The 23486-nt window shown below is 35.9% G+C and overlaps 1 protein-coding gene across 3 annotated transcripts; it reads left to right on the top strand.

The window, feature by feature from the left end:
• Positions 1-410: 410 nt before the first annotated feature.
• Positions 411-20721, top strand: LOC117419795 (protein kinase C theta type-like). Of its 3 annotated transcripts, none has more exons than XM_034032914.3 (19): positions 411-550; positions 1343-1478; positions 5089-5231; positions 8961-9160; positions 9520-9580; positions 10545-10707; positions 11314-11345; positions 11424-11509; positions 11948-12077; positions 12199-12308; positions 13437-13557; positions 13924-14075; positions 15327-15500; positions 15878-15969; positions 16551-16613; positions 16869-17007; positions 17203-17391; positions 17680-17808; positions 19737-20721. In XM_034032914.3, exons 3-19 carry the CDS (start codon positions 5114-5116, stop codon positions 19914-19916), a joined length of 2139 nt encoding a protein of 712 aa, XP_033888805.2. In that variant the 5' UTR covers positions 411-550; positions 1343-1478; positions 5089-5113; the 3' UTR covers positions 19917-20721. The 3 variants fall into 3 exon arrangements, with proteins under 3 accessions (XP_033888805.2, XP_058841935.1, XP_033888806.2); XM_058985952.1 differs by having other exon boundaries at positions 3459-5231; XM_034032915.3 differs by lacking the exon at positions 1343-1478.
• The last annotated feature ends 2765 nt before the right edge of the window (positions 20722-23486 follow it).

Here is a 23486-nt window from a genome sequence, read left to right as displayed (position 1 = left end):
TAATTGCTTTGGTGTATAAATAAAATAATAATAATAATAATAATAATAATAATAATAATAATAATAATAATAATAATCTGAACCAGGCCAAATTTACCGTTTCCTTCCTACTGAGATAGACAAACTGAACTGACCTAGGAAACAGATTGGTACATTGACAGATATAAAGATATTGGCACATAGACTGTCAGATATTACACTGGACCAAACTGCTGTGTTTTGTAAAATTGTTTAATAACTAGCAAAACAAATATTCTTTCTCTAGTTTCTTGATTACTATTTCTGAGAAAAACAGTCAAACAGTATCCCCCCCCACCCCCCCTCCTAAAGCTCAAATTAAATAGAGGGGCGTGGTTATATTCAAATATGGTGGGCGTGAAGTTCATAGAGCAAGTACAGGCATGGTGCAATTCTGAGCCGTTGCTCCTTGTGTATGTCGTGAGCATTTAAGCAAAATAAAAATCCTGCAACGACATTCATAAGGGTGACCTATTTTTTTGTGATATGATAGAATAGCGCTCTCTTTATTAGATAAGCATCAGATCCAAAGGTAAGATTTTTTGCTCTATTCTCTACAGGGCTTACTTTAAAAAGTTTGTTGTTTTATTTATTGCGCGTTTAGGTTGCTGGTAATAATAATAATAATAATAATAATAATAATAATAATAATAATAATAATAATAGTGCAGTACATAAGAAAAAAAATAAGAAAACAGTTTATCTACAACCTAAGCTGCATATCCCTGTTTAGCTGACTGCTATTGGTGTGTATTTGTTTCGGATATGGCTACATTGTTTAAATGTTAACTTTATATTTCAACGTTTTAAAAGAAGGCGATAGGTGGCTGTGTATTGATATGCTGATTGAAAATACAATTCGAAAGGGACCTAGAAGGCTACTGCACACAAATACGGGAACGGTATTAACTATGTATGTATCAGTTAGATGCAGGACAGGTTCTGTGGTCACACAGAAAGAAAACGCAGATTGCTACCCAATTTAGAAAGTACCTTTGGTAAAAATGTGTAAATAAGAAATCGATGAAGCCACTATAACTGTAAAAAAAATTGTAAACATGGCACTAAAAGAACAGTATATACTGAAAAACGGTGATCATAGCGTTTCGTGCTTGTATTTAGAGCAGGCGCCTTTAGTGGCAATAAAGCACGGTTCATTTTATATGAAAAAGTGTTGGATCGAAAACCCTCTGGTTCAGTATCTTTATGGAACTCAAACAAAATCAAGTTCAGTTTGACTCTGTTTTTTGTGTATTTTAATTTGTATTTTTGTAGATTGTTGTTGGTATCACACAATTTAAATTTTACAATCCTTGAATTACAGGGTATACCTGGATAGTACACCTGCTTTACAGACTTCAAATAGTTTGTCATTTATAAATTTTTTTAGGTACAGTATTAGATTTTACAGTACCTAAAACAGTAATATTTGGCACCATTTTCTGCTCCCATGATACCAGGTAAGGTTTCCTATGAAAAAGTATTTCATATAAACATATTTAGTTGATATATTAATTGTTAGTATTTAGATACATTTCTTGTTTTGTTTATTTATTTTATTTTAATATTGCAATGATCCAGCTGTAGTCTGTATGTTCATCTTCAGCCATTGCTTGAGTGAAGTGCAGCATCTCTTTTCCCATTTTGCAGCATCTTAAATATCAGGAACTGTTTGATTTGATGCTGTGTAACAGCAAACTGGAAAGCTGCAAACATTTTCACATCAGCCTTACATTTAGATTTAATCGAACACTACGACTCATAGTAGTTTGAGGTTATTGTATGAGTAGTACATACAATACTGTAACACTGTGCATCATACAATACTATAATACTGTGCATCATACAATACTGTAACACTGTGCATCATACAATACTGTAACACTGTGCATCATACAATACTGTAACACTGTGCATCATACAATACTATAATACTGTGCGTCATACAATACTATAATACTGTACATCATACAATACTGTAACACTGTGCATCATACAATACTGTAACACAGTGCATCATACAATGCTATAATACATTGCGTCATACAATACTATAATACTGTACATCATACAATACTGTAACACTGTGCATCATACAATACTGTAACACTGTGTATCATACAATACAATAACACTGCATCATACAATACTGTAAAACTGTGCATCATACAATATAACACTGCATCATACAATACTGTAACACTGTGCATCATACAATACTGTAACACTGTGCATCATACAATACTGTAACACTGCATCATACAATACTGTAACACTGTGCATCATACAATACTGTAATACTGTGCGTCATACAATACTGTAATACTGCATCATACAATACTGTAATACTGTGCGTCATACAATACTGTAACACTGCATCATACAATACTGTAATACTGTGCGTCATACAATACTGTAATACTGCACATCATACAATACTGTAACACTGTGCATCATACAATACTGTAATATGGTGCATCAGTCATATTTATTTTGTGTTGGTTCTTCATTGAAACATCATTAAAACATCTAATTGTGGCTTCATACATGATTCTCCTGATCCTTTATCCTAAATGTATTTGTGACCATGATATTGACCTAATATGGCTGTCATGTTCATGATAGCCATATTAGGTCAATATCATGGTCTCTTTGTGTTACTGGCTCTCACTGTCATTACAATTTGTATTCTATGATTCCCTCAGTAAAACTCCATTACAGGTCAATGATACAGATCCTTTTCACATATCCATTTTATTTTGATATTCTTCTTAGAATATGCCTCTGGGGATGTTTTGTTTCATATTCACAAACAAACCCTGTTTCTGGCTTTGACGCATTGGAATAATCTAATCATAGCATGCTTTTTTATAACCACTGGTGGCTATTTGGAGTGGTTTTTATAACACAGTTCTGTTTTGTGGAAAACGTTATGTAGGGAGTTCTGTCATTCTTTGAAGTTCAAAAGCCACCTTTATCAGGATGGTAGGGATCAAATGTAAGTTGTGGTGTGTGTTTTTAATGCATTGCAAGAGGCATTCCATTCCTGTGCCATAGCTCCTCCTATTCTCTTTGAAGGCATAGTGTACTGTACCTTTAAACAAAAATCATGGAACACATACAAACCTGTAAACCTTTCTCGTAATCTCTGGAATAAATATGTAGTCAAAAAGATGGCTGAAGAATAAAGCCCTTAAGCTTAAACGCCCTTTAAAAATTAGATTTTGATGGCATTATTTAAAAAAAAAACAACAAAAAAAAAACACGTTTATAAAAACAATTAGCTAAATGTTATATAAGCAAGTATAAATAAATAAGACTAAAATGGGTAGTGTCTGTTACAAAACCGTACTAGCACGTGTGCTTTTGTTTGTCTCATACATTCACATGCAAACCCCAATATTTGCTTTTTCTTATTTAAAAACTCTTGTCATCCAAAGGGTGGAAGCACTGAGGTACAATTTTAAAGCTATACAGTATCAACCTAAAAAAATGAATGGAATGTAACGGGAAACATTCCCTGTGCTCGAAGGAAGTGCTGGTTATCCAGGTACTGTAATAGGAGTCATTTTGTAGCATAGAGAAAGTGCAGTTTACAGGAATGTCACCCAGGTAACAGGACATATGTTTACTAGCCCTAGATAAATTAAATGTTTCTTTAAATTATTATATGAGAACATTTCAGCTTTAACAGGACATTTTTTTTAACAGAGTAAAAATATTACATAGTGGGTGTATTAGGTAGATCAACCAATTTAACTGTCTGTACCAAAAAATATCTGGAAAGTTAATATTTTAATTACTTGAATAACATTATTTAAATCTGACACTGTTTAGATCAATTGACTAGACCACATTATGTTTAAGAAATCTAAGTTGAAGACAGAAATGTGGGTTTTCATCTTCTGATCCAGGTCAACGTTGTGTAACTTACTGTATGTTCACAGAGGAGAGCCCACCTGTGTGCTTTTTAAAAGTAAACAAAGAACAGGAAATGTGGTTAGCATAACAGCATTCAACCTACAGGAAGTAATGGGTTAACGTACAAGTTATCACAGTAACAACTTAGATGTTCAGAGGTATATGATGCAACACAGCCTTAAAATCCATAATTTATGTATATGAAGGGCATATTGTTAGCTATCACTTGACATGAAAACTTTTAGTTTTATCCAGAAATGTAATTTTTTAAGGCCAATTGTACAGTATGCCAAAAACAAGGCCTTATTATTGAGTCCTCCCTATCCCAGAAGCAGAGTGTTCATGGGGGATGTTGCAGGTGAATTATATACTATTTTCAACCTACAGTAGAAACAGTGTACTAAGTGTTTTATAAGACATTTTATGGCTCCCCTGTCCTTTCAGTCATTTAACATACTGTAATGCCTGTCAGCATACCAGTCAAGAAAAGCTCCAGGGCTCAAGAAGCCCTCTGTTTATGTTAACAGTTTGGCACATAAAAAGTGCAGACTTGTCTTCGCATTCGAGTTTCAGGAAACCTAAAAGCTTCCACTACCAGAAATCATGCAAATGAGAGTTTCCATTGAAGAGGCTCAGTTATGACTTGAGTCGTGACTTTTCAAGGTGCAACATAAAACAGTGCCCACCTTCCCCAGACTGGTAACTATTACCCTTGAGCAGGTAAAATAAATACATAAATGAACTAGCCTGTCCTATTTGGCAGGCAAAGTTAACCAACAAAGTATATGCTTTATTTGTTTTTCTCTAAACATGTCAAGAATTTTAGAATTTAATAGAATTTTACAATGTTTTACATTATTTTAAGTTATTACATTATCCTGTGATTATTACATTATAGGCAACAAATTATTACATTATAGAGTATTATTACATTATCAGTTAGTTATTACATTAATGGTTGTTACAGAACTCTCACTTTTCAACCAGCTACACCCACCATTGGCTTAACCATAAAAAAGGAAACTGCCTGTCACTGTATTCTGGTGAGTGTTTTTTTCCAAATGTTTACTGTCAGTTAAAGATAAGATGTAAGTTATAAAAATAAGTATTTCCAAGTGTATACTCACAATGCTGTTGACTTGCATGCAGGGTGTAGAGGCTTGAAGCTACAGAGATGTCTCCCTTTCTTCGAATTGGCTTCTCAAACTTCGAGGGAGGACCCCTCGAAGTGACCCAACGGGAGGAGTTTCATCCTTACTGTGCTGTTTACATGAAAGAAGCTGTTAAAACAGGTAGGAAATTAGAGATGCAAGGCTACTGCATATGGCTAAGGTGTTTTTATTAGGCTTTGGCTATGAATCACTGGAGACCCCTACATGAAAACAACTGAAAACACATTTTACAATCTAAGAAGAAACTGTTGTGATCACTAGGACTTGAAGTCATTTTACATCATTCACCGGAGACCACTAGTGACACGTTTGTTTCAGGGCGATGTTGGATTTAGTGTTTCCTCACATTTTCTTACTGAAATTCTATTGTCAGGTCAGGAGAATGGGCTTGAAAAAGCTTTATACTGGGTTCAACCTAGACTAGCCTAGTCCAGTCAGCCTTGTGCATCGGTTCATTTCAGCACTCTGGTGGTGGCAGTATGGATTCCTCTGCTTAAGTTACTTGAACTGGAATAATTATTATTAGGTATAATCTTTCACTACTATGCAGATGATATAAGATGAAAGGCAGATATGATGTCTTAGTCTTAGTGAGGCATGAATGAGTGCGAACTGTCTAAAAAAAAAAAATTACACACTATTGGTGGGTTCTTACAAAGTCAAGTGTAAGAATAATGGGGCTTGTTATGGACCCTGATCTGTGTTTTAATTCCCACGTTACCTCTGTCTCAAAATATCCCTTTTTATCATTTGAGGCATTCCAAAATAAAGTAGAAAAGATGTTGGGGGTTATTACATCTTGCATATATTATTATTGTACTGCTCAAATCTTTGCACCTTTTAGTTTAGAGTTTAGTTTAAAGGTATGATTATTTCCTGTAAGACCCTTTGTGGTCTTGAATGTTGTTCTCTTCAAGATTCCCTATCTTCCCAGCTGGTCTTTGGGATCACAGAATGCTGATCTATTGATGATTCTAAAGAGTCGTCTAAAATCAGCTGTGGCAAGGGCTTTTAGTTGTTATCTCCCATCTTATGGAATTTAAACCCAGTTGAAATCAGGAAAGACAACACAAATTAGTATTTTAAATCCAGATTGTAACCATATTAGTATGAGTGTTCTTTTTGATTATAGTCACAAGTTTTTTAGTGATCTGATAGGATCTTTTTTATTTTAATGCACTCTTGGATGCCTTGGCAAAAATGTGTACAGTAGTGTCTGTATATTGGAACAGATAACACTTCGGCTAAGAGAACAACCTTGTTATGAAACAGATTTTTCCCATTGTAAATGCTCTGTCTAAAGGAACAGGAACTTTGCTTAAAAGAACACCATTTTGGCACCTATAGCAATTCATTTACAACTGATACAATACTGTTTTGTAACCTGATAACTCCTCTTCATCAAACTTAAATTAAAATGGTTTATTCAGTCTTTTCAGAAGTGACTTGTCATCACGAGAGTGTCTTGAGGTACACTCATTGCTTCATTGGCTAGTTTAGAATTCTGATTTCCACGAGTGAACTTCATCGCTGAATCACACAAGTCGCTGAGCAATTTGGTGTTTCCCGTTCTGTTGCTTCACCATTCTGTTAAATAATTTTGTGCATGTCTTAAATATTTTTCATATACATATATTCATAATGAATCTAGAGCTGCTGCTGCATTTAACGTGTGTTGGGGTGCTGTGTTAATTTAGTTTGACAGTTAAGGCTGCTACACACCAGACGTGATGCTGCAAGCGGAACTGTGCAGTGATGCATCAAAATGACTAGAACCTATACTTTTGATAAGTATCTTACACACCACACGCAATGCGACAGGCAACACAGGAGTGACACCAGGGCGGCACTGATTGAATCCTGTTTCTTGGCAGCAGTGTGGAGTAGTGGTTAGGGCTCTGGACTCTTGACCGGAGGGTCGTGGGTTCAGTCCCCAGTGGACACACTGCTGCTGTACCCTTGAGCAAGGTACTTTACCTAGATTACTCCAGTAAAAACCCAACTGTATGAATGGGTAATTGTATGTAAAAAATAATGTGATGTCTTGTAACAATTGTAAGTCACCCTGGATAAGGGCGTCTGCTAAAAAATAAATAATAATAATAATCTTGTGGTTTTACGTGCGTCAACTAGGGCATTGAGCAATCAGAGAACAGCTTCAGGGCACGTGGTCCAGCAGGGTGAAGCACCATCCAAAATGATGGAGAAAACAATAATACTTGTCGTTGAAAAATATCCAGAGCTTTATGACAAAGGGCATCACAATTATAAAGATACAGGTTTGAAAGATAATATATGGGAGTCCATTTCGAAGGAACTGGATAAGCCTGGTATGTATGATTTATCGCCATATGTGTTGAAATACCGTCAGAGAAGACACTCATAATTTCTACGTCATGTTGACAAATATGTACCAATTTTGATCATAGTTTTGAATAATTTTGAACAGTTGTATAGATCTGGCAGTTTTCAAACCTGTCGCATCGCCTTCTGGTGTGAATAGTCCTGTCGCTTCTGTTGTGTACGGTCATGTTGCTGCGAAAGTGTCTCGTCGGCAATTTAAAAATCGCATCGCGTCTGGTGTGTGGAGACCTTTACTTACTTTATTATTATAATTTAACATACACTATTGCTTGTCTTACTTATTATGTTCATTTCATATATTGATGCACGTGCGTCATGACAAGTAATAAATATTTATTTATTTATTGATTCATATTGTGTCTGGTGGGCAACTCCGTCTTAGAAAACATTTTGCTTGCTTCCCGAGGCATGTTCTGTTAGCCATAGACTACTGTGTTATATTGTATTGTATTATATTGTACTGTAAGTTCACAGATGGTGGGTTCATAAATTATTAGTAGTATTTATTTATTTATTTATGTATGTATTTATTTCTTAGCAGACACCCTTCTCCAGGGTGATTTACAATTGTTACAAAGTATCACATTACAGAATATCACATTGTAAAGTATCACATTACAGAATATCATATTACAGAGTATCATATTAGAGAGTATCATATTAGAGAGTATCATATTACAGATAAGAGCAGTTGTAAAATAAACAGGGCATGAATGAGTAAGATTATGCTTACAGTTTAACTGTTTGGGAATCAATGAGTTTCCTAGCTGTCATCATTTTTCAAATTGTATAGAGAGAAACAGGTATGTTAAAAATGATCTACATTTTTATCTTGCATGCTTGCATTGCATTACGTCCTGAGTGCTGGATGTGTCATTGGTGTTTTAGATAGCACAGTGCCAATAATACGATCTTATTTTCATTTTTGTCGTTCTAGCTTGCATTCTTGCTTTTTTTCATATGGCATGCAACATTGACCTGTATCATATTTACTGAACACTGCTGGTAAAAGTCTTATCAGTGTCATACTTGTATCTCTCATCATGCACATGACTTACAATGAATAGGACATCTAAAGGAATAGTCTTATCTCGTGACCAAACCTCTAACAGTTATGTGGTGCTGTTTAGAATTGGAAAAGTCACAGTTACAGCACATTGGTTCTTATTGAAGATGTGAGTTATATGGCTTTGTTTACACAAGTCAACACAAACATCTGTCACAGTTGTTTCCATTACCAGAAATGCAATGTATTCCACCTGATTGCATAAAAGAGTTTTGTGGGTTCCCTATTGGCACACCAGTGGCTCACTTAGTACAGTCAACACTGCTCAGGAACCTTCTGGTTTGAATCCCAGTCACGCTAAGTTGCTGATCTTGGCTTTTTCTCCTCTCCATGTCATAAGCAGCAATTGTGCGGTTTGTTTTAACTTGTGCAAACTGGAGTGCATTTTAAACTGATGTTTTGGGTGTCTTCTTTAACAGAGAAAGGACAGATTTATAAGCAACAGAAGCCGACGATGTACCCTCCCTGGGACACTACGTTTGATGCGCACATTAATGAAGGTCGGATTATGCACATCGTGGTGAAGGACAAAACCATGGAACTGCATGCGGAGACCACAGTGGAACTGAACAGCATGGCAGCAAGGTGCATGCAGCAGAATGGGAAGGTGGAGACCATGGTGAGAGTGTGAGAGTTTTATACTTCAAATCTCCAAGCCTTTTTCTGAGAAGTAGTGGTGGAATTAATTTAAATCAGGGTTGGTTTGTTTGCTTGTTTTTGAGACCTCCATGTGAAACATCAGTAATATGTGTGGTTATGTTATCAGTCCTTTAACAAAGTGTTTCTGATCTGCTTTCCTGACCTTCGTGAATGGTCTTGCTGCATGAAGAGTCAGCTGTCATATATAACAGAATACAGTCATGTATGGAGTACATATGTGCATGATTTCCCATCATCATTTTTGCGAATATCATTCAGTATTTAATAAGCAATGCAAAGTATGCATCTCTTAGCCCTGTCTTTTGTTTTTAAATCTAGCTAGAACTAACGCCATATGGACGAATGTTGATGAATGCTAGGTACTTTCTGGAACAGAGTGGTAAGTTTTATAAAATCTATTGTTTTTCATTTGATTCTGATAAGGCTGAATGTATTCAACTAGTAAATGTCCTGCATGTTAACAGCATATGAACCAGATATGTTTTAGAGTGAAATATATTTAATATAAATATAATTAGCTGTCCTATGTTCACCATCAAATCCTGTGGCATAAAATAAATATTAAAAAATACTGTATTTGGGGCTATAAAGCAGCTAAATAGTCTGCTTCATTGTATTAGAGCACATTTAAACAGCCATCCATAAATTGTATTTTTACTGACATAGTGTAAACTCTTCTAAATATTTCATTTACAAATGGTTTTGTTCCTGTTAATGTAATGGTATTTTCAGTTTGTCAGGATATTGGCAGCTTTCTGTAGCCCTTTAATCCCACCCCCCCTCCACAAATGTCACATTATTCGTATCACAGCTATGTAGCTATTGCAGTTGTCTGGGAGACATTTGAAGAACTGATAGTCAGTCATTCCTTGTACTGCATCACAGCAGCCACAGTTGAACTGTTCACCACTGGTCAATGACTTGTCTGGGACAGCCTCTTCTGGAAACAGTTTAGCTACAATATTTGTAGTTTACACTTCTAAAAATACATTGAACAACTTCAGTTGATCTGGAAAAAAAGTAGCTTGAAAACCAAACGATATGATACCCTGTATGTTACGCAATGTAACATAAAAAATCACAGCATGTGTGATTATAACAAATATATAAATTAACAAAAGTTGTGATAGCTGTATATACATAAAGCTGTATATATATTTCATTTTACGGTCACCCAGAAGCTTAGTGCTTGCATGTTATATGCTTTGTCTATTAAATGGGGCTGTTGAAATCCTAAAACATGCTTATAAGAGGTATTTTACCAATGTGGTTGTTCTTCAGGCAGTCAAAGGCAGCCCTGTGTTTAGTATTTCACCCCTGTATGTTTTTTTTTTCTTTCCTAGATGCTAAAGGTCAGTCTGAGACGGAGAGTGAGGGATTCTTTACGTTGCACCAGCGCAGGGGGGCCATCAAGCAAGCCAAGGTGCACAAAATCAGGTGTCACGAGTTCATCGCCACCTTCTTTCCTCAACCCACATTCTGCTCTGTTTGCCACGAGTTTGTTTGGTAATGTACCACACCTTTTAACATTTTCAAGTAAATACAAATTCATACATACCTCACCTTGAGCGCCATTATATCAACGTAAGACAGAAAAAAAACCTTTGAAAGCCATGGTTTATATTCACATGTGGACTGAAATCAAAGTAATCTTAATAAAAATTAATGTACATAAGTCACCACTGTGTGTAGTACAAATGATAAACTAAATACAGTCAGGTTATATATGATAGGGCACAGATTCTGAGGTGCCATATCATTACTGCATCCCACCTACAGCACATAAATTATGAGGTGTCCTTGCAAATTAATGAACACAAAGATGACGTTGGCTTTTGCTATAGTTTTTAAGTTAACAGCCCAATGAGCAATGTGATAGTGACGCAAGCCTGTGTTCATTTGTTCATGTGTTACAGCAGCTTTGGTTTTATTTGTGTTTCTAAATAAAATGATATGATTCTGAACTCATTTTATTCTTAGAACCTCAACAAGCACCTTGGTTACAATCCAGCATCCACTGCTGCCTCTGCATAAAGACACAGATATGAAACAGCCAATGATAAACTCAGATATGTGTAATAAAGTGTATGTATTGTTGTTTTTTTTTTTCAGGGGTCTAAACAAACAAGGCTACCAGTGCAGACGTGAGTAGATTATTTTAAATTAATATATTTGTTAACATAAAAAAAGACTGTTTAAGTAGCTGTATTTTTTTATTACAGAGTGCCATGCTGCTATTCATAAAAAATGCAAAGACAAAGTGATAGCCAGATGCACAGGGACTGCAATCAACAGCAAAGAAACAATGGTATGGATTACAAAATAGTAGAATTGTTCAAAATAATCTATCATTTCTATCTGGGGGGGGGGTCTAGAAGATCCACAGAAAGAGTGAGTTCTGTTTCATTGTGGACAAGTTTGTGGCTTACTTATATATTGCTAAAATGGATCTCTGTTTTGTTCTGGTTGTGAAATTAGCCGTATGCTTCCCAAGATTCTAGCACAACGGAAGTTCCTATACTAAATAGTTCCCCTCCTGGACAAATTACTGGAATATTCCTTACAAATGTGAACTGTGTTTTGTAATGGCGTTTTCATGTATGCCATTGCTTTTACTGACACAAACATTGTTTTTTTTTTTTTTTAAATCAACTGTAAAGTTATATTTTGTACTGAATCCTTTACATTGTGAATGCATTTTCTTTCTGTGTGTGCTCTTCTGAATATTTTAATTTTTTTTTCTCAGATGCACAAAGAGAGGTTTAAAATCGACATGCCTCATAGGTTTAAAGTCCATAACTACAAGAGCCCGACATTTTGTGAACACTGTGGAACGCTTTTGTGGGGGCTTGCAAAACAAGGGCTGAAGTGTGAAGGTGAATGTTTCCTTTTTCCAATGCATCTTTGACACATTTGTCAGTATTCTGCCATTGGTTTCTTATTTACCAGGGAACAGACATGCAGCTAGCTAACATCCCCTTCCTTTGTGCTTTATAGAATGTGGAATGAACATTCACCACAAGTGTCAGAAGAAAGTGGCAAACCTGTGTGGAGTCAATCAGAAGCTTATGGCAGAAGCACTAGCTGTGATTGAGAGTGCACAGCAGGTATGCATTGAACCCAAACTGTTCTGTATCTTACACTGATGAGGACACTAGCCAGAACTGTGTGTTCTTCATATACATTTTTATAATAAAATAAAACAAAGCAATGGCGTGCCATTTTAATGACCAATATAGTAATTTACAGACACAATGTGAAAACCATCACATACTGTATGAACTAAAGAAGTTGACTTATATTGGCAGCTGTATTTGTGAGGCTACTGACAATGATACTCCTGCTTTTGAACTTTCATGGTTAAACTTGAAACTGTTTAGTAATATCTAAATGGGTTTTTGACGAGAGATGCCAGATTGGTTGTGTACTAGTTACTGTCGTAACCATTGCGTTATTAAAAGTTATTAATGCTTTCCTGGGATATCTGTATGCTCTAATGTGCAATAGTGTTCAAGACCACTTGTAACTTTTTGTGAACTTGCCGCATCACAAACTTTTTGAACCTAGACAAGCCTCTGTAGATTCTCCAATCGGCTGTCAGTGTACTGCTGGTGATGCACTGTGGCTATCGTTAGAGAGATGCTGAGCAGTACAGAGATTAAGGTCATGTTAATGATATCACTTATCCATTTGTGTCAGAACCAGGACACTAGGACAGACAAGAAACAAGTATAGCAAATGTTATAGCTACATTTACTATCTGATTCAGTTTCAGTCTGATCAACAAGGTGGAAATGCAGACACAGGCTAACAATAAATGTGACCCGTAATATCCAGTATTCAGGAAATGTATGCTATTACATGAGAGAACATTATTAGAATTGTATTATTAGAGTTGTATCATTATCAGAATTGTATCCCCCTACACCTACTGTTTCAGGTGTGGATAGCATCTGGTTGTGGCTTTGATAAACACAGTAACATTCTTTATCTACAGTAGCACTGTTGATGCACTGCAGCATCTGATGCAGCATGTTTGTGACTGCAATAGGCAAATGTGCCAGCTGTACAGTACTGAATGTATTTCAGTTCCAGTTCCAGTTCCACACAGCCTGACTAATTAAGTACCAGTGTCCTAGACAAGGAAGTGTCTACTGCAGCAGCTAGGCTTGATCTTAGTTTTCAACAACACTGCCTTGCTATAAATTAAAAAGCGATTTTTCTTTTTTATCAAGGCCAGGTGTCAGCGTGACAGCGAGTGTATCACCAGGGAGGGGCCTGTTGACATCAGCCTACCAGGTATCCTCAGAGGGCCATCAGGTGTTTTGCAGGCACCCCATGAGCCTATAAAAAAAGGTAATACTGCACAAATACATCTCTACACCTGCTGTAGCTACATATAGATGTTGAAGTTCTGGACCAGGTTTTACAGCAGCACAGCTGTGCCTCTTAAGAGTGATATTCATCCTACTATAGATTTAAAAAAAAAATGATAAGCTCTGTTCCAAATATGTTTTGACTTTTGTAAATCTCTGTTAAAGATGGCTTGTGTAAAGGGCTGTCTGTCTCCAATGAACTCTTTTGTAGAACAAATTGTAGTTTTCAGCCAAGACATTTCTCTGTTGAATGCTACATCAGATGATTCATGCTGCTCAGATTGATTCACATGTCTTGTAAGTTTGGTCTTTTTTTTACCCTGCTGTTTGTTTTTTCTTCTTCCAGAAGTCCAGGGGATTGCATGGGAATGTCCCTTAGAGAAAAAAATGCCTGAACCAGAGTGTCCAACATACGCAGTGCCAAGGAAAGAGATGCATAAATATACAATTGATGATTTTACCTTACACAAGATGCTAGGAAAGGGCAGCTTTGGAAAGGTAATTACTTAAGCACTGTCAGTCTTCTTGTCAGAGCTGTTGTTTTAGTAACACTCTACCATCTGAAAACCCTAGGACTGTAGTTTACCTACAAGGCATTGTGTATTAATCTTAATGTATCGGAAAACAAGTGTTTTATATGCAAATTCCTAATTAACGCACATGCTTTTACTTATTAACCTATTTAATTACACAGCTAAATAGTGTCTCCATTCCACCACACTATCCAACAAAGTTGTGTCATAATTAATATTTAATGAGAAATGCATTTGTTCTTCATGCCATTTTCAATATATATATATATATATATATATATATATATATATATATATATATATATATATATATATATATATTGTATACTTAGCCATCTATTTTATGTTTTCAAATGCAGCAGACATTGAAACAACCCAGGAGTGGTGTTTAACCCAGCACACATGTACCAAAATGAATATCTATAGTTTTTTTCAGTATTTCAGTGCATAAATTACAAACCTTGAAACGAACTCAAAGAAAATGACCAAAACAAAACTGACTAAGGGTGCATTTTACATTTCCTTGAATTGCTAAAGTCCCTTGAACCAGTTCCTATTTTCCTGCTCAAAATGATCCTTACCTAGAAAGGATATAAGAAAGGAAGTTCAAATATGGTTGTGAAATTCATTGTGTAGTGTTGAACATCTGACTGAGTTTGCAGTACTGTAATTCAGCATAGTGAAAATATTTTGTTGGGTTTTAGATTGTATTTAAAAAATAAATGGGAAATATAAAATAACAAAATGAATTCTTACAGAGTAGTCCCTCGCTGATACAGACACCGTTATGCTGTACATTCTGACATGCAACATATGTCCCCCAATAATATCCAGTTAAGTGTGACGCTAGATCACTGTTAGTTGCATGATCCAAAGAAACACACTGAAAAAACAGCTGTTATACTGACACCAAAGGCAGGATGAAAGTAAATGGAAGAACAGGTACAAGTTGCCTATTTAAATTGACACAATGTGAAAACCATCACATACTGTATGAGCTAAAGAAGTTGACTCATATTGGTGGAGTACTGAGCTAAAGAAGTTGACTCATACTGGTGGAGTGGTCTTTGTGAGGCAAATGACAATGATACTCCTGCCTTTGAACAGTGTGTTGACACCATTGCCTGGTCAGTTTTGTGAGGTAAGCATGAGGTCCAAATGTGTGTGTCGCAGAACTTGAGATAAAGTGTTAACTGCTTCTCATTTAACATCGCAGGTGTTTCTTGCAGAACTGAAGTCGAAAAATCAATTCTTTGCAGTGAAAGCTCTGAAGAAAGATGTTGTGCTGATGGACGATGATGTGGAATGCACCATGGTGGAGAAGAGGGTTCTCTCTCTGGCATGGGAACATCCCTTTCTGACACACCTGCACTGCACATTCCAAACCAAGGTTGGTTCTTTGGTAGAAATGCACTGGACTGTATCATTTTTCCTCTAAGCAGCTTATTCATTGACTTGATACTTTGCTACTAACTGCTGCCCTCCATATAGACAGCAAAATAAGTAAGTAAAGAAACATGTAGTCTGCTCTGACTTCTTAATTGATGGTAATATGTATTAGATTTGATTTAATATTTTGTTAGTTTGCTGCCATTTTAACATTAATTTGCATTCAATTTAAATACTCTACTGTGTTCTATCTTAGTTGCAGTAATTGGTATGCAAGATGGCATTGAAACATCTCATTATTTCTGAGGATATTGATCCTGCAGGATTTAGTGTAGAGTAATAAATGTTAAGCAGCTAGCCAATGTCTTCCTTTAACAGGAAAACCTGTTCTTTGTGATGGAGTATTTGAATGGCGGGGATCTCATGTTCCACATACAGAACTGTCATAAATTTGAGATACCAAGAGCTAGGTAAGGAGCTCACATGTTTTTAATTTGCATTGTATTATTCATCTTGTGTTTAATAGGGAGTCGGGTATTTTCAATTAGTCTAAATGGCAGAGGATCGAAATATCACTAGTGTTTAAAATTAAAGTTATGCAAATCACCAGGAATTCAGCAGTGTAACTTTGTTAAATTACTTCTGTCTGTTAAACATTACAAGAAAAATGATTTAAATAGTATAAAGATCTGCTGCTGTTTAGTCCTGGTTCACTAATCAACTAGAATATTGCTGCTGACGTATTTTCACTACTTTACTGCTGTGCTTTCAGAGAAAATCTACAGGTTTTATTTAAGTTTCACATTTGTTTCTCTCTAAATAAGGTAATTCAACCAAAAGTCCTGTGGTGAGACACAAGCGTGCTGGTGGAAAACGCAATAGTTTTGCATGGGAACTACTCCAGGGGTAATCCCCAGATAATTGGAAATTGTGATGGTTTCTAAAAAGAAATTGTTGAACACAGGAGGCAGCCACTGTGGGCAACATTGTTTATTTCAGTTTCAGGGTTTCTCATTTCTGTCCTAACCTTTTACTTTATTTTTTGTTTCAGATTTTATGCTGCAGAAATTGTTTGTGGTCTCCAGTTTCTCCATTCGAAAGGCATAGTATACAGGTACAGTAGTCTGCGTGGATATGTATACAACTTGCATTCTTTGACTTTGAAAGCAGAGTTGATATGCAACTATTGAATTGGAAAACGATAAGTATATGATTCAACGTGGTACACATTTTTGGTTTTCAATGAGATATAGTTATGACTTGCAGATTAAAAGGTGGCACTGTAGCACCGGAATCATTAAAGGTACCTATTGCTTCAATGTGCTTCATTGATGGTTGTCATAAAATACTCCTTCTTGCTGTTATTCAGGGACCTGAAGTTAGACAATGTACTTTTAGACAAGGATGGGCACATAAAGATAGCTGACTTTGGGATGTGTAAAGAAAACATGTATGAAGAAGCACGGACCTGCACCTTCTGTGGAACCCCAGACTACATTGCCCCTGAGGTAAGACTTTAACTGAGCTGCTTCACTGCTTTACAGGGTGAGTACCAGGACAGTCATGGTTTTTGGTAGTCATAAAACAAGTAGAAGTACTGTTTGATTCTATAAGTTTAGATTTTTTGTATGCATGTATGTCAAAGACATTGTATAACACTTTTATGTTTTGTTTGTTTGTTATGTTTTGCCTGTTTCATGTAGATTCTTTTAGGACAGAAATATGGGAGTTCAGTAGACTGGTGGTCATTTGGAGTCCTGCTGTATGAAATGCTGATTGGTCAGTCACCTTTCCATGGCAACGATGAGGAAGAACTGTTTCAGTCAATCCGCACCGACGACCCTTTCTACCCACGATGGCTCCCTAAGGATGCCAGAGAGATACTAATCAAGGTACAAAATGAGGGGATGCCAAGTGTTTTTATATGGTGGTACTGGTTAATTAATATACAGTAACATATTTATAAACTAATACAAAGGTATAATGAAATAAAACCTGCTTTAGAATTCGGTTGCCATATCTTAACTAACCGTTAAAGATTAACCTGTTAGTGAGCTAGCTATTAACTTTTAATAAACTAAAACAGTGCCCTTTGAGCAGATTTAGTTAAAAAAAGTACTTGCCCACCCTTATTTTGTATTCAGTTATATTGTAATGTGTCTGCTGTGTTGTATTTGCAGTTATTTGTGAGAGAGCCTGAGCAGAGACTGGGTGTGAAGGGATCCATTCGCCAGCATGCGTTTTTCAGAGAAATCAACTGGCAAGCGCTTGAAAACAGGGAAATCGAACCTCTTTTCAAACCCAGAGTGGTAAGCTGCTAAATATTTCCACAGACATTAAAAAAGAAACAGCTTCTGATTTAGCAGTATGCATGATACAACTCATGAGAAACAAGGGGTACACATATCTCTAAAGCATTTCCTCCATTCTTTAATTAACTCCTGTTGTTGGAAAGAGGTAAAAACACCTGCTGATTTTATAAAAGTAAAACCAAACAACCAAGTTATATATTTCCAGTTCTCTTAAGCACTCTCAGTGTGTTTTGGATCACCTTGTTGTAACATTACAATGATTTGTTCTCCTTTAAAAAAAATAGGAGTTAATTAAAGAATGGAAGAAACGTTATTAAAAAATAGGCCCAAAGTGTGTTAACGAATATGGCTTACGGTTTAGGTAGAAGTGCTAGAAACTCCCATGAACTTGAGATAGGGAATTGCTTTCTTCATCAATAAGGTACCCAGGTCTCTCTGAGGTAAAACATCAAAGGCCAAAGTCAATACAGGAGCTCATGTAATCAGTTTGATGTCTTTGAAGAGTGGTTTATCTATTCAGGGATACCATGATTATTAGTCAACAAGCAGAGGTGTCCCACTCCCAAGTGTCACAAGCAGACAGGGCTGGTTAAGGCTGATTAGCTCAACAGTATACAGATATTGAAAAACATTTGAAAATGTCTCATAAACTGCAAGCTTGGTTTACTTAGTCAAAGTCAGCTTTAAAAAAAAAACACTCCTTAAAGTTTGTGTGGTAAACAACCAGCATTCATGTGAGAATGGGCATTAATGTACTCTGGTAGGCTGTCTGTGTTACAATCAAAAGGGTTTGCCTGAACACCATTTATATTTAGAATCCTGGATTTTTAAAAGCAGTGTGTGACATTTATCAGGATAAGGTCATTGCAGACCCAGCAGGACATAGACTATGTTCAATGTGCAGTGAATTAATTATTTACTTCTGTAAAGAGATGCTTGCTCAGCAGGTAGTGCATTTTCATCTAGAACAGAAGGTCACATATTTCAGCCCTGTCTGTGTACAGTATAACTTTTAGAATCTTCACTAACACATAGGGTGGCGAGCGGTGAGAAAAAAGCTGCCCCACAGCTTTTTTGTACCACTGGCATTTTAGTTTTGGTTTTCTAGCTTGTTTTGTAACTTGTATTCCCTTTTCCTGGGTCAATATGAACTGGGCCAATATATAATTTCACTCCTTCACCACTTGTATTGCCTTGGCAGAACATCTTCAGCTTCCGCTCACAATGCTGCAATGCCAAAAGTTACTGTCTGAAAAAGTTTCTCTCAAAGTTTCTCTGATTTTCTTTTTTTTTTTCAATTTCAACAATAGCCGTGGCTGTATGGGACTTTTATGTAGCTCAAAATATCGAGCAGTGTGCCATGAGTTTTTTTTATTATTTTTTATTATTATTTTTATTTTATTTTACTGAGACATCTGAAGCAATTATATTTAGTAAGAAAGAAAATAAAAAAAACACAGGCAAGGCACAGCACCATGTTAATGAATGTTCACTCACATTTTCAGATACTGCAGAATTGTAGATAGCTGCATGCTTTGTTTTCTGAAGCGTAAAATCCCATTTATTTAAATGCAACATTCAATTGAGAACTGTAATCTGTGAACTAAAAATGTTGGATTTTGATTAACAATTATCACCCTGTTCAGACATTACAAATAGTGTCTATGTACTGTGTAATCTGCAAAACAGACATACATAGTCGCATGCAAAGCAGAACCTAGGGTCACTTTTATGTAATCCAAAGATTACGATCTGTTTTCGTGGGGATGTGGCATCTTAATTCTTTAAAGGTGTAGGGGACATGCATTTTTTTAACGTATGTCTGAGAAGGTGTTTGATATGCAGATTCACATGGCATAGATGCACCAGAGGTTTGTTTGGATCGGCTGAGATTGCTGACTCTTGTTGTTGCGTTTGGTTTTCAGAGATCCCCAGATGACTGCAGTAATTTTGATACAGAATTCTTAAATGAGAAGCCGAAACTCTCTTGTGCAGATAGAACCCTCATCAACAGTGTGGATCAAACCATGTTCAGCAACTTCTCCTTTGTAAACCCCAAAATGGATAGGCTTAAGGTTCAACAAACTCCTGGATTACCGGAATAAGAGGATGAACATTTCTGACCACAGATACAATATTTGATACTTACTGAGGTGGAATAAAAGTGTACAGCTTCAGACCTTTTTTTTTTTTTTATCATTTTACCATTGCAGAGTGTACTATATGTAAATGCCATTATGTAACATAAATTATTTGTCATTGTGGTAAAAAAAGGTGCCTAAATGATATGTTTAAATCATTGTTATTTGGCAGTGTGATGGACTAAGTATACTTGCATCTTCACAGGGTTTGTATTTGATCATCTATTCTTGCTATTTAAGTATGTTGTGTTTGCTAAGAAACCATATATCGCAAGGCCGTATCTTGACAGGGAGCTATTTTGCTTAAATGAAGTTGCTTGATGTTTACAGCTTTAAGAATACCTCATTGTTAAGTAGAGAACCAGGAAAGGAAATATCCTGAAATAAACAAACACTGCAGATAGAATTTTTGTGTGCCTGCTGTGCCGCAGTAGAAATTGCACTTTTACATGGTTCTGTTATCTTTGTTAGAGTATTTTACAAACACACAACATCGAGAGAAAGCACTCAGTTACAACATGTACAGATTTGGAAGGGAAATCAGAACTCTGTAGCAGCTGGGGAGTTAATAACTGCGTGTGTTGTCGGTTTCAGAAACAGTGCTGTCAAATCCCAATCGCCTATACATATGAATATAACAAATTACAAATGACAATAACAAAATAATAACTGAGGTTCTACACTGTCGTGCAAGCGTTTTAGGTCATATTTATGCCAGTATTTCTGTGTGGAAAACTGAAAAATAAAATGCATATTTATAATATATGAAGCTGAAACTGTAAAGCATGTGAAAGGCACATTATATATTATTGACATTCTCCTAGAAATCTAAACTCTTACAGAATTTCTATACACTATACTTCCTTTGTTTTGAGGCACCTGGGTTAACACTGAAACCTGTTTATAGGTTATGGATCAAGAATGGATATATTTACAGTTTCAGATAATACGTGACTTGATTTGTGATAGCAGCTTTTATCTCATAAGTGGCAATGGCCTAATAACACACAATTTTTTTTTCTTCTTTTTTTTATGTCAGGTCATCTTCAAATGTGTGGTAAACATTATTAAATACTGAACCGTGCACTTGAAAAAGTAAACAAAGATCACACAGGCTAAACTCAAAGGAGCTGTTTTTATTATTTGTTTATTTAGCAGACAACTTTATCCAAGGCGACTTACAGAGACTAGGGTGTGTGAACTATGCATCAGCTGCAGAGTCACTTACAATTACATCTCACCTGAAAGACAGCACAAGGAGGTTAAGTAACTTGTTCAGGGTCACACAATGAGTCACAATGGGGACTTCCTGGTTACAAGCCCTTTTCTTTAACCACTGGACCACACAGCCTCCTCTTTTATGGTATCACTATGGTAACCAATCTTTATCTTCACTCTGATTTATCACACCACAAAAAAAAATGTTCTGCACTCCTGAAATTAGCTGTTTTTTTTCTTTAATCTTAAAAATATTCTCATAAAACTAGTCCTCTTGCATTGCTGATGCTGTTAAAACACAGATATTAAACACATAATATTGTATGGAATGTTAATGTGATTATGTTATACTACTAGTTACAGTATATATTTAACTGTTGTGTACATGGTATATGTAACACCCATCAGTCTAATTAGTACTACCAGTCCCACCAATCATGTCTTACGTGTTCTCACAAAATATAAACTAAATTTGTTTATGATTGTGATTTATTGTTTAGTTATAAATATATAAACTCTATAATATACATCCTATGATCATTTTCCAAGACTGCTAAAACAAAAAAATGAGAAATAATGGAAAGAATTCAGAATATGTTATACCTGCAGAACTTAACAAAGTTGAGAACATTGAAGTCAAGATGAGTCCATGAACCAAAAAGAGCAGTTTATTCTGATGACAGTAATCATGCTAATCATGATATTTTGTTCCTTATCACAGGTCAATTAATCTGCTTTGCACATTAACTGAGATCCTCAGCAACTCCTTATCAACCTGCTGTGCTCCCCTCATCACTAAAATATACCACAATCAGCCCACTCTTTAAGAAGCCAGGGATGGGGCTAAAACCCCATCATTGAAATCCATATGCAGACTGTAATCAGTTGAATAGATTATAGAATTGACAGTATGTAAGAATATAGCTGGTTGTGTGTGCTCTAAGATGCTGTTTAAAGTGTCAACACTATTGACCACAGCATCCTGCAGAAACGACTGAAGACGTTGCCCTCTAGATTTTAGATATTCTCTCTCGGGGGTCTCAGTTTATTCTTCTTGGAGTCTGCTTATCTACCACTACCACTGATTTCCTCTATTTTGGGTCTATTTTGGGTCTACTACTTTGGGCCTAACAATTAAATGCTACCGTTTTGGCCTGGTAATCTGCACATTTGATAAATGCTGCATCTGAACTATAAACATGCCTAAATGACACAAAACAGCGGATGCACCATATGTTTTGTCCACTCAATGCAGTTCTCTTAGTGTTCATATTATATTGAAGGCATAATTCTTGATTCCACCTCTCATTTGAATATCAGTAACTGAATTAACAAAATAAACTAATACTGTATTTATATATTTCAAAAGGGGAATAACACATACATCTGGATTTTCTGTGATCTTTGGGTATTATTCTTTAAGGAAGCGTCACTCAAATTACTTTCTCAAATGAAGGTTACCTTAGTCACAAGAGCCTCTTGTGGTATACTGGATGTGATGTCATAAGCGTAAAGTGCTTTTCCTGTGGTAAACCCCTTATCAAGGGGAGAGGCTGGAAATTAGTTAAAAATACAAGTGGTGCCACATAATATGACAAGATTATTATTATTTTCCACTACCTTTACTTTGCTGCCTCGCAGAATAGCTTGCATTAGTTCCCACACAGTGCCTGAATGTTGGGCATGTTGTTTAGGTATCTCTAAGTAGAGTGAACTGCTGTTTCTTACATACACACCTCTCCTGCCTTCAACCATGGCAAGGCCAGCTCTTTGTTTAAAGGTATTGTTAAAAGCAGTAGCCAGAATGAAAACCACACAGTAAGATTTTCTGGAAATGACATATACAGTTAGTAGAAGTACATTTTAACTAAGTTTCACTAATGTGTTAAGTAGACAAGTTATGCAAATGATTGGTCTCATAAAGAAACATTGTGTATGCAGGCCTATTCATTATGAAAAGAGGATAGTCATTACATATTTGTATAATCTTTGAAACATTACTACAAAAATACAATGATCTATAACATTTGTCGACAAACTACTTTTTGAAAGGCTGTATTAACTTTTTGGATACAGTTATAAGGTGACATCAGGGAACTGTATCGAAGCTAATTAAAATGTTAGTTAGAACAGTTTTTTGTTGAGTCCAACAGCATTCTGTTACCACTTCCTACATTCTAGTGCCCCCAAGTGGTTACTTGCTATACTAAAAGTACAAGATTATTATGAATTTCAGATCAGTATTAAATTGTATCTTGCATTTTCATTATCCTCAAATTCTTCAAAATGTTTCTTTTTCACTGCATCCTGATTGGT

This window comes from Acipenser ruthenus, chromosome 14 (genome assembly GCF_902713425.1).
Source record: "Acipenser ruthenus chromosome 14, fAciRut3.2 maternal haplotype, whole genome shotgun sequence".
In the NCBI taxonomy this organism is placed as follows: domain Eukaryota; kingdom Metazoa; phylum Chordata; class Actinopteri; order Acipenseriformes; family Acipenseridae; genus Acipenser; species Acipenser ruthenus.
This window is presented reverse-complemented; position numbering and strand designations above follow the sequence as displayed.